We start from the raw sequence: 13,149 nt of genomic DNA, 5'->3' as shown, positions 1-13,149 counted from the left end.
TAACGTTCAGGACAAAATGAAGTGCCTGAAACAACAGTAATGTCTTTTATAAAATGGCATCCTATCAAGTGAAATGGAAAGCCCTCTGGGAAGGTCCGATGGCGTTCATGGAAGACTTTTGAGTGCTTCAAAGTCATGTGATGTCATCAGGGCTATTAAAGGCTTCCATGAAGAGGAAACCATTTTGTGACAGAAAGTGAGGTGAGGTAACAGCAATGTATTGCTTGCTCATAGTGAAACAGGTTCCAAGTTCTCATGTAACTGTGTGCAGATGATACTATGCTATTAGCCGAATCTCAGGAGCTGGATAGATTAGTGGGTTGATATAGCAAAGCATGTAACTCCTAGTTTTTCATAAAAACCAATATATGCTTTGACTCAAGCTCCTGTACCAGAAAAAGAACATTTACCTATGCTTCACTTACCAGTAATGGGCTCTCTAACTGTCACAGTGCCATCAACCTCTTCCTGGGCGATATCAATAAATGAAAGTGGTTCACCACTAATGTTAAGTATGGTCCCCGGCTCAAATCTGTCTCTGCTTGATTCAGCAACATGACTGTTGATGCTAGAAGAAAAAACTTTGATGGAGATCATCTTTAAAAAACTCAGGAGAAAAAGATGAAACATCTCTTCATTTTCAATATATGGTTATAAGCATACTACTGGAAATATAAATTCAAACCACATTATAAACTTCAAGCTTTTTTAAAAATGGCTATTTGCCATAAATCCTTTAATTGGTACACATTACAGCACATACAGATTACCTGAATAATGAAAAGAAAAAGTGCACAGTTGTGGGGTACGAAAAAGGTAATCCAAAAGACTTGGAAGTTATCTATGAACTTTAAAAAACAGTAAAAAGTGAGTACTCAAGTAAGTCAGATGAAAGCTCGACTATATCTTTAATTCCGTATAAGGTTCCCATCCACTTACTTCCTACTGCCTTCAGATGACTTTGTAGCAGCATCATAAAATGTTCCATTCTCTAAACTGCTGTTCTCATTCATGAAGACATTGGTGATACTTTCTGGATCATCAGGATCAACCAGGTCTGTTACTTCATGTATCTGGGCACCACCATTTGTTCCACCCTCACAATCTCCAACAATCTGAGAATTTGCATTTGAAAATTTAACACATTTTATGGTCTTTATCAATTAATAGCAACTATCATCACCATAAGCCAATCAAAACTAATAAACAGCTTCCTGCATCTTTACATCACATGAGCAACAACAAAATCTTATCACACTAGCACATGAAATACCTTTCCCTCATACTATGTTATATAGAGCTACATGTGAAAAACCATCTCTCTGTAAGAGGTCAAGCACTGTGAGCATTAAAGAAAGCACTTGCTCATATGTGGGTAAAATACATGGGTCTGCATTAAGCTGTAAGGGAAGGAGAAGAATCATATGCTGACTGCAAATGACACTGCTCTGGTGGTGAATTCAAGAAAGAAGATACAGAACCTGATTTCCAAGTTTGGGAGTGTGAAACAATGAAGTCAAGATTTAAGGAGGATAAAAAAATAAAGGTAATGAGGTGCCCAGATAACTTGAATAAGCAGCCATTCACATACCATAACTCATAAAAAGAAAAAGCATTGCTGAAAACTTAGCAAAATTTCAGTTTTTCATTTCTTAATCCATCAACTCTCATACCAATAACATACTGTTCTTGAAAAGAAACTAACATCAATGGATGTGCCTTGCGAGAACTGTGGAAGAGAGTTGATCTTGCCTGATGAAGTTGTTGTTTCTTCTCCACCTTCCAAAGCCAAGTGATTGAACTTTCGCTTTGGAACCAGGGTCTTGGAAGGATTCTTGACCATGGCAATGAGAAAGTGGATCAACTGCAAAGATGATAATAACATACATAAACATATCATCATAACATGAATGAACAGATAACAATATACATAACATTTTATTCTAGATACTCAAGTGCCTTGAAAAACAAAACAAAATTCTACCAGAAGTGTGCTAATTCATGTCATACTTCTTTGATTTTTTTTCCAAAGAAACTCCATTTATACAAATACAATGTATGACTGTCACCCAGGTCTGGTAAGGGATACAGGCCCTTAAGCAAGCAATGAAACTCTACATACATAGGTATTAATCAACATACTGCAGATATTCCAATAGCTATAGATCTACCTATCTGTTTATTCAGGGTACAAATATTTCAAGAGGCATGAATGAGAAAGGCGTGTGGATCCTTTTTTGCCATGGCCATCCCCTTAATGGGAGTTCCCAGAGGGAATGGGGATCATAGATATAGGTAGATAGATAAAAAGATAAATGTTTCAAGAATCACTGTCCTGAAAATTCTCCTTGCAAGTATCATCTTGTCACTGTAATTCATATATATCACCTTGCAAGTATCATCTTGTCACTGTAATTCATATATATCACTCAAGGTAAGACAAAATATCTCTAAACAGTTAAGTAAAGGGGAATTTCCTAAACAAATTAGTTACACAGATAACACTGATAATACCAATTAGGAATGATAACAACAATGAAAAATAATAGTACCCTAATTAATAGAAATGACTGATATGAGGCAAAAAATATGATTTTTTTTTTCTGTGTTCTTTTAAGGGTCCAGGCACTTGAAAATAAACTGTATAGATTAATTTAGAATGGTGCAGCATTTACATCAAAATCATCTAAATCTTACCTTCTCAATGATTTGTTGCTGTTTGGAGAACTTTTGTCTCATGCTAGCATACTCTCGCCATAGAGCTTCATTCTCACGTTTAAGACCCAACAGTTTAGTGCTCATAGAATCCTGGTCACGCTTCATATCTCGTACATCATTCAACAGCTTGGTGACACTCTTGTTGTCTTCCAAAATCATCGTACGGCTCGTGGGTATCTGGGAAAAATCGATGCCATCGCTTGCAAGTCTACGTTGTTGCTGTAAGAGATGCAAATGGGGAACCTACACACAAGGACAGATCTGTTCCCAATTTTTAGCCAGTGCTATGGTGAAAGAAAACTCATCTGAATACTTTACTTCAAAAAGTAAAGAAGCTATACTGAATTCCCTTGTTATTAATGCTTGCAATGCCTTCCAAATTCTAAATAATAAAACCATTTGAAGCAAAGTTCATATCCATAAAAAGAACTTTGCTGCCACAAAATTGTAAAATGTTAACTTCTGGTTGATCAAACTCGTCAGCTATTCAAAGCAGTAGAGGAATGAGTGAAAAGCAGTGGCTGTATTCTGAACCCTCTTGATCAAGCTCATGTTTAGTGTATCAGTATTTCTGTGTGATACACTTACATCAAGCAATCATGCCAAATGAGACTGATCATGATTCTAATACATGGCTCTACTTTAGTATGAGTGTGTAATTCAGATCAAAATTTGATCATTTTCTGAGAAACTACTGATTCAGAAGACTGTATGAATCATATACAAAGAAATTACTGTTGATGAAGAAATAATGTGAAACATGTCAAGAGTGTATAAAGTGGAAGATCAGGGTTACATACCACGAGATCTGCTGTTCTACAGGAATGTCGTTCTACAAGTAATTGAAACCTATGTTATGAAGGGGATTAAGTTCTACAACAAAAATTTCATAAATATAATTCTATTTTATGGATTATGCCAAGAAGATCTTAGTTTACCATCAATACCACACACTAGCATGATGTGAACGAGACTCTGATTCAACAACTGTTGCCAATGGAGTGGTAAATCAGATAGCAGTTTATGATATTGAAAATGCAGGTGAAAAGGGCTATATTATATGAATATGAGCCATGGAATATAGACAAAGCTGTGCAGAGGAGGGTGGATGTGTTGGACATGAAATGTTTGAGGACAAGATGTGGTGTGACATGGTTTGATCGAGTAAGTAATGAAAGGGTAAGAGAGATGTGTGGAAATAAAAAGAGTATGGTTGAGAGAGCAGAAGATGGCGTGTTGACATGGTTTGGACATATGGAGAGAATGAGTGAGGAAAGATTGACAAAAAGGATATATGTGTCAGAGGTAAAGGGAACAAGGAGAAGTAGGAGATCAAATTGAAGGTGAAAGGATGGAAATGAAAAAGATTTTGAGCAATCACGGCCTAAACATACAGGAGGATGAGAGGCATGCAAGGAATAGAGTGAACTGGAATAACATGGTATACTGGGGTAGATGTGCTGTCAATGGACTGAACCAAGGCATGTGAAACATCTGGGGTAAACCATGGAAAAGTCTGTGGGGCCTGGATGTGGATAGGGAGCTGTGGTTTCGGTGCATTACACATGACAGCTAGAGACTGAGTGAACAAATGTGGCCTTTTTTGTCTGTTTTCCTAGGGCTACCTCCTTGAAGTAGGGGGTAGCGACACTGTTTCCTGTCAGATGGGGTAGCAATAGAAATGGATGAAGGCAAGCAAGTATGAATACATACATGTGTATATGTCTGTGAATGTTTTTACATGTATGTATGCATATATGTGGATATGTATACGTGCGTGTATGGGCGTTTACATATATTAATGTGCACATGAGAGGATGGGCTATTCTTCTGTTTCCTGGTGCTACACATGTACATATTCATACTTGTTTACTGTCATTCATTCCCAACACCAGTTCACCCCACAGGAAAAAGCAAAGATGCATGAAAAAGAAAATATGATACATATACTGTACATTCTTTCCTTCTACTCCCAACACCCAATTGCCACCTCCTACATCAGTGAGGAAGCACCAGGAAGGAGATAAAAGGCCACATCCAGACCTGATCAATAAGTCCTTATTTGTATTGTGTGCTATTATGGAACTCTTCAACAATGTCACAGAATCACATAAAACTATCTTTACTTGACAAGTGAACTGAACCCTAAAAGTTATGACAAGTGAACTGAACCCTAAAAGTTAATGTCCCCACAGTCTGAGATGTTTCCCTTGGAACCCTCTTACACAGCTGATGGTGGCAAAGAAAATAGCCAAGGTATGATAGAAGAGTCAAATAACAAATCAAGGAACAAAAGTGTCCTTTAACTGAAGTAAATAACAGAACCAATATCCATGAACTAATCAAGAACCAAATGCAAAACATCTACACAAAGAAGTCTAAAATATACACCTGCTTTCAGTTACAAAACAATGACAGTGTGGCATTATCTTAGAGGGGAATCACAATCAAGTTTATAATATGGTATGTAAGTATGGGGATTGTGCTCTTATTTGATGAAGTAGATACTTGAATACCTTCTTGAGTGAGAGGCAATCTTCATAACTGAAAGCATTCTTACTAATGAAAATGACATATACAGTATGTATAACTGGACTACTTTGTATTATAATTTCAATTAACAATAATGCAAAATATCATGTAAAACTAGAGGTTTTAATATTGCAAGCATTAATAACTTTAATATGAAAAAATGAATGAATTTTTTCTACTCTTAAACAAAAGGAAGTCAAGAATATGGATTACAAGTCATATCAAAAGATTTGACAGCAAGAGAGCAAAAAACATACATGTTAAACTACCTCATCTAAGTGATCTCTCTTCCCTGTTCTCTAATTTATCACAATGCACCAAAAAATACTAGCCAATCAAGTGCTGAGCAGTAGCCGAAACTTCACTTATACCCCCAACCGTATACACACACAGTCAAGCCCACAATGATTCACAATGACACAGTAGGCAATAAGCTATGGAAAGAGACTAAAACCGGCATGCAGGGTCTCACAAGTATTTGTTTCAATAACTATCTAAGCAGTGAAAAAATATAAAAAACACAAGAAATAACAATGCAATACATAAACAGCAATACAGTCACAATTAAGGGAGATGGACAAAAACTCATCTGTTTTAATGACACTACAGAAGACCGGTCAAACATACAGTGGACTTCAATCCAACTGTTTTGCGATCCACATCATTACCTTATGATGTAAGTACAAAAGGCCCTCCTTGAAACATTCCCCTAAATTTGTGAGGATGGAATATCAGTTCTAACAGCAGTAGTCTCTTCTCAGTCCCAAACAGAGTAACATGAATATAACTATAATTTTCATATCCCCAACTACTAAATGTATAAGACAGCTCAATTATTTCAAATGACTACTTATTACCAGCACATAAAAAAGTAAATACAAGTTCTCCACTCTCTACAAACCCAATTATCCTATGACAGCACCTCTACTAAGACGACTTTGCATACAATACTTCAACTTTAGATAAACTGCCTTGGCAATGAAAGAGAATACAAAAGGTGGATGGGATGGTAGTGAATACCTTTCACCCATCCTGTGTCAGCTTTTTAAGAAAGAAAACAATCCAAAAGCCCTTCCTGTATTCGTTGGATAGTGGAGAGTGAAGGCAACTGTACTCCTGTTCGGGATGGAAATATGAGGGGTGCTTTAGCAGATGTAAATGAGGTAGTAAGAAAAAAAGATGGTGAGGAATATAAGGTGGGGATGCTGTTGTACTCAAACTGTTTAAAATGACCCCTTGTATTACCTAAGACCTTTCTAAAGGCTCCTCTAGCCCAAGGCTGTACAACTTCCAATAGCAAGGAAATATAAATTCTTCTGGAGTGAGAAGTCCTTTGACAATACTATACACCCAATGATCCAGCTTTATCAAAGGTGACTTTTTACTCATGGAATAATCTCAAGCAGGTAGAGTCCAGTAACACTGATGCTGTTGTATACAAACCATATTACTTAATGCAAGAGATTCAAAGATAACTAAAAGACAAGGAAAATGAATTTGTAAATATTCATAAATGAGGTTGTGTCTGGGAAAGGTACATTAAGAGTGTAGGATTTCCCTGGAAAAGAGATAATTTGGGAAGGGTCAAAAGTTTACATGCCTTAAAAGTCCTTCAATACAAAATCAATTAAAAGACAACATATCTTAAATCGCACTCTCTCCCATTTTGATGAAATTTTGCATGCAATTTTGTACATTCAAAGACATTCATAAAAGAAAAATTTCAAACATATGTGATCTTTACCTACAAAAACAGAGCACCAAAATTTGACCCGAATGTAACAGAGGGCTGCACCAAAAATTCCGTAACACAACTATTACCCCTAGAACAATGATTTTTCTGTCAAATCAAAGCCAATGTATGCAGCCACTTTTCTCATAACAATATTTTCTGTAATGTCAACAACAAAAAATTCATCCCATTTATGACCTTTGATCTAATCTAATTTAAACCAGCCACCTCCATTTTCATTTTAGATAGTTTTGTTCAACTGCTTGACAATGTTCTCCTTCAATCAAAATCTTAAGTTTGCCAACTGTTTTTGAATCATATAAATTTTTCTGGAAATACACAATGAAAAATTAAAATGTGCAATCTTTAACCTATATTTGTAAAATACCTTTTCTGATATACTTAGTTTTCTTCCTGTGGCAATATGTTATTTACTCAAAAATATTTTTCTGATTCAAAATTACATGTCGACAACTCCACTCTCTAGCTATTAGTCACAGTGTACTAAAACTAAAATCTGCTACCCACAGCTGAGCTCATGGTCTTCTTCATGGTTTACTATGACTGCTTCCTATGCCTAATTTAGCCCATTCACAGCAAGCTGGCCCTAGTGTATCACACAACTCCAATTCTTTTTATCCAAATGCATGTCTCTTGCCCTCCTGAATATTCATGCCCTGATAACCCAAAGCCTCTCTTTCTTCTTCCTTCCACCTCCTTTATCTCCCTTCCACTTACTCCCTCCACTTCCAGCTCAAGATGATAAAAACAACCATTTTTATCATTGTTGGACACCCTATTGCAGGGTTTCTTGCCTGGAAAAGCAACTAATGCACTAGACAGGTGTACAAAATGGCTTAAATCTTATTATGCATCAAACATCTTTTGAGTGTAGTAATCTAATTGAAGTGGACTTGCATGCACATTAACACTATAGTAATCAACTATTTGTAGTTACCTATTTGTACTGAATGGAGCGAGAGAGATTTAAACTTGTGCCCCAACTCTTGAACATTCTCTGCAATTTTGCATGCTTTCAAACTTCTGCATGCTCTCCACATTTACAACATCCTTGTTCAGTTTATGTAACAGATAAGAAAGTTTATGAGCTAGGGTCTCACGATTATACAACTCCCCATACAGTACGAATGAGAAAATACAAATAGGTAATTCCATCTTAAATCCTACACCCAAAAAATGGTCAGTAATTATCAACACTTGATATAATGAACTTCCAAATAACAATAATACACTTGACATTTTAGTTTCTTTAACAAATGATTCCTTTAGAAACAACTTAAAGAGCAACAGTGAAGCTGGGAAGCTACACTGGTCAAACTTAAAACCTAGCTCTAAAACAACCAGTTGGAGGTATAAACCTATTATCAAATGCTCCCCAGCACCTGGTTGGCTAAGTTCTGTTTCCCTATTTCCATAGAAAATATCAATAACCAGCCCCCTGAGCATGGCAGTCCCATTCTTTCTTTGTAGTCCCTCTATAATGGTAATCTAGCTGCCAAACTTGTTGATAGGTTCATTGTAATGTGTATCCATGACAAATGCAAAGTGTAGAAAAGCCTCATCCAATGAACCACTGTGAATGATTTTTCATGTTCTTGTTTTTAATCTACATCCCATGTGCATCTCCAAACAACCTTCATGTTAGTAATCAAGATCAATGAGATCATTCACCACTAGTCAGTTGAAAGTATTACATGATTATGAAGACAAACATTGCACACAATTCCTAAAACAGCAAGGCATTAATTGTCAATGACAGCAAAGTAAAAATTATACAGTAAATCAGATAATCAATAAAATAATTGTGGTACACAGTAGATAAACTGCTTTTAATCAGTAACATCAATATATTTTTTAGCCAAAGTGATCCTGGTGTTTAGACACTATGCTCACTACCACTATATCATTTTTATGTTGCTGACACTAGCTAAAAAAAAATAGAGCATTCTTTAACATATAATTTCTAAAGATTCATATAGAATTTTAAAAAGGTCAATGCACTCGACTTATGACTCCTATATAACTCTGTCTGATACATAATTTCCTCGAATAAAGCAAAAAATGCACTCCACTTACGACTCCTACATAACTCTCTCTGACACATTATTTCCCAGAATAAAGCATCTCCAAAACAAAACCTCCTGACACATCTGTCACAGCATAATTTAACATTCTCCTCTTGCAGGTAACCCCTTATCCATCACTAATACCTTCTCTATGATTCTACTATACACTAACTCCAACTCCTCACAATTAAAAAAAATCATCTTTTCAATACTCATCCTACATCAGGACATTTCACTTACCCATAGCATCTCGGGACATCATCAATCATTTAGTAAACTGCTCCTTAATCATTCCTTGTCAGTTAACTTCTTATTAGCCATGTCCAATCTTCTGGTGCTCCATCCCTTCTCAACGACTCTATCTCTACTAACTATACTACACCAAATCAACTATTAATAGACTCAGTCTTAATGACATCAGGTATACAACAGTAGGCTGAAAAACTCCCTCCAACAAACTTTTCAAACCATCCAATGGATAGTTATAATCTTAGTAAATTAATACTTTGATGGGGGCACAAAGATCATGGGAAGTATCACACCTTATCGTAATATAAAAATCTAAAAAACTGTACATTCCAGTCTAATGCTCAGACATTTATTTCTCAAGAAAATGAAAAAATAAAACAATGAAAAACACTAAATGCAGTTCAACTTTTCAATGGCTTGATAATGTACTGTATATAGGGAACATCTGAGTGAGCTACTTCAATTTACTTAGTTGTTCCATAACACTCACATAACATGATAGTTCATATTTCTACCATGGCATCTGATTCCCAAAGAGACAAGTATAACTATGGGCCGGAGATAAAAAACATCTTACTGGGAATCTTATTTTCTGAACTTACTGACAAGTCTAGCTACTGTTAATATGAATAAATCAATAAATTAAATACAATTTAGTATCATAAATTTTGAAGTGTTCTGATATCTTTTTATCAGCTTACGTGTAAATTGTACGCAACTCACAAATTTAATACTTACACAATCTAGAGATTCTTGTCTGTTCTTTTCAAGTATCTTCTTTATTGCCTATCCTATCTATTTACATATGTATCACCCTTAACTCTGTTCCCTTATACATTAAGTAGATCAAGTGCATACAGCCTATGGTAAACTCAGACACATAACCCCATGCCCAGTATGCTGAATTGGAGCATGGGCTTTTGTACAAAGATATAGTAGTGCTACTTATACTTCAAACTTTGCAGACTATGCTGATTCATGAAAAGAGAAAATTTCTCAATCACACTGCTACCCTCACCCACAAAAGACTTCCACTTCACATAATTCAACATGCATCCTCATCAAGAAAATCCCTAATCAATTCATTCTGCATCTGTTCATTTCTTCTGGAGTTTACCTATTCTCCCTTATACCATCAGCTACCCTATATCTTCTTAATCACACTATCAACTACCATATATCCTATATGGCCATACTGTCTTAAACAACTTTCAGGTATGCATATCTAAGGATATCTTCACACCACACATCATTCTCTTAATTTCATTCCTTATTCTAGGTTTACTCCTGACTGCCGCTAGGCTATGTTAGCTATCAATCTCTGCAGCAGACATTCTTTCTGCTCTACACCTTAACCAAACATCCTATACCTCATCCTGTCAACTTTTCCCATTCCCTAAGCCTACCTTTAAAGTCTATCTCCACTCCATTCCACATCCAAAATTTCATGTGATATAACTCCACATCTTTTGCTTTCCATGTAATTATCAGAACAAAATCATATTTCTCTGTGGCACATTAAGATTAATTACTGAACTTTGCCTTCTGATAAACTCTGTTAAACCTGCAAACAAACACCTTTATCCACTATGACCTTCCTTAAGCTGCCATCATTTTCCATTTCCCCTAACCTCTAATATCCTCAAATTCTGCTAATACATTTCTTGCACCTTCATCAAAACTTTAACTGGATATTTGCAACTTATCAAATTTCACACTTTATTTCATGCCTATCACATACTGCACTCTTGCTCTAGTATTTGAAAATGAAAGATACTGTTCTACTCATTTCAAAAGTACATCTAAGATGAAATTGTCTGTTCCTCCTCTGCCCCTTAAACCAGTAAACAAGATACTCAAGGTGAGCAACATTCCACTCAACTATTCCCACTATAGTGTGATTAATCGTACATAACCATCCACACTAAATCTACTCTCACCAATAATTTTTTCACTGTTTTTTTTTTCAGATAAATTATGAACATGTCTCAACTCTGAAAACATCACTAGCCCAAGAAAATCCTTCCTTTCACACCTTAAAATACTAAGGTTAACATATTTCCAAAAGTTAATTAGTACCTTCCTTTTGATGTTTTCTATGAGAGCCTCCTGGCCACGCTGGAAGTGATTATGAGCAAATTCCATTTCATCTCTCTCTACCCGTAATCCTCCAGAGTCAGCTGAAACCACCTTATGGAAACCATCTACAAGAAAAGGTTTAGCTGTTCAAACCAATTTAAATGCAATCCATTACTCTGCAAAGTTGTTGTCTGTTAACACAAAACATATGCCTATGTTCCTCAAAGGAAATAACTCAAGGAAATTACAGCTTTACAAAATAAAACTTAAGGCACATAAATATTCAATACTTAATTCAGCATGAGGGAGGCATATGATCAAGTCCTTTATAGCAATGAAATATCCTTAGCACATCAAAAGCAAGAATAATTACTTACACATATTAAGTTGTCTGACAAAGCTAGCCATGTTGTTGTGCTTATAGTACTGGGGCAATAAGTCTTGGGCAAATTTAGCCTGGTTCTTGATGATGAAGCTCCTTCCATTCTAAAAATCAATATAGTTTGTAATTACTATTAGTGTGTTACAGGGAAAGTTTTTCACCTGCTGAATCTCTTAATCTTGTATATGAACCATGTACACACCCCAGCCCAAGCTAGGCACCCATTTGTCGGCACTGGGCAAACTATCTTTCCTATGATTCAAACGACTGCAAGCCCATGTGTGAATCATGGCCAGCTATCCTAAACACAATACTACAGAGGCCCATGCTAAAATGAAAGAATTTTTCAGTAACTCACTTTACATTAGGTACTCTAATGACATTCTAGTTTTCTTAAAAATGAAGAAAATCTTTTTTTCTAAAATCACTGATAAATAAACAAGAAAGACTTTAACAACCCAAAACCCCAATCTAACCTAGCCTGAGATAACCTACTCATCGTTAACTATATAAAAAAGGCTGCTGTGGAGCATAATCTAAGTATTTTTTTCCATGAATCAAAAAACTTGATAAGGAGAGCAATATATATTGAAAAAATGTGTTTTTTTTATTGTCAAAGTATGTAAAACTTCTGAATATCAAGGAAACAAAAAAAATAAAACCTTACCCAACTTTACCAAAGGCCTGGGATTTACCTGATTTTTTATTACAAAATGTTTGAAAAAAAAATCAGTTCATCTGGTGAAGTATAATATCCATTCAAAAAAGACATCTTTTACATTTTCCCAGAAAACCTCATTCACTTATTCCTTTTACTTAATATTTTGTTAGTTAATTCTGTAATCATAATGAAATAATCCAAAAGAATTTTGGTAAAATTACAGTTTTAAGAAACACTTCAAACCTGACTCTGGAATGTCTGCAAATTTAAGAAATGTTAGTGTATTGGGGGAGAACATAACATGACTAGCAGACATTTGCTGACATTTCCTGACAGTTATGAGAGTGTATATAGTACTAGAAATCATGATGCATCTCCTCTGATAAGAAGTTAGGTAAGGTCTTTACAGGATCTGTTGATTTCTGCCATGAGTTTCCCTTTCAGTGGCATACAGAAACCCACATTCTCCATGACATTCAAAACCTTCAGCATTATCACATAAATATCACAATATGAAATGTTAGATTCAAAATAACACTCTGCAACTTTTGTTCTATTCCATAAATACCACCATAGCAAAGCAAAATTCTTCAACATCCAAAATTCATACGAATGATGTAAACAGTTTTCCTTTGAATGCAACCGATGCACCTAGCCACTCAGTGTAAATAAGTAAATTACCACTTTCAAATAAGAATAAGTATAGAAT

General features: G+C 35.5%; 1 protein-coding gene across 7 annotated transcripts in view; it reads right to left on the bottom strand.

Moving 5' to 3' along the window:
- Window positions 1–13,149, bottom strand: part of Hsf (Heat shock factor) — a 39,887-nt gene that overhangs the window by 24,665 nt on the left and 2,073 nt on the right. For 4 of the 7 annotated variants that reach the window (XM_071683370.1, XM_071683376.1, XM_071683369.1 and 1 more), the window contains exons 2-7: window positions 11,775–11,883; window positions 11,398–11,522; window positions 2,698–2,937; window positions 1,706–1,864; window positions 940–1,115; window positions 426–568 (exon numbers count right to left, since the gene is read on the bottom strand). In XM_071683370.1, coding sequence (XP_071539471.1) covers window positions 426–568; window positions 940–1,115; window positions 1,706–1,864; window positions 2,698–2,937; window positions 11,398–11,522; window positions 11,775–11,883 — 952 coding nt within the window. The remainder of the gene's footprint in view (window positions 1–425; window positions 569–939; window positions 1,116–1,705; window positions 1,865–2,697; window positions 2,938–11,397; window positions 11,523–11,774; window positions 11,884–13,149) is intronic. The other 3 variants (XM_071683375.1, XM_071683372.1, XM_071683371.1) reach the window with 1 other exon arrangement.

Source organism: Panulirus ornatus, chromosome 36, assembly GCF_036320965.1.
Source record: "Panulirus ornatus isolate Po-2019 chromosome 36, ASM3632096v1, whole genome shotgun sequence".
Taxonomy (NCBI): Eukaryota; Metazoa; Arthropoda; class Malacostraca; order Decapoda; family Palinuridae; genus Panulirus; species Panulirus ornatus.
The sequence above is the reverse complement of the archived record's forward strand: the minus strand, read 5'-3'. Positions and strand labels throughout refer to the sequence as shown.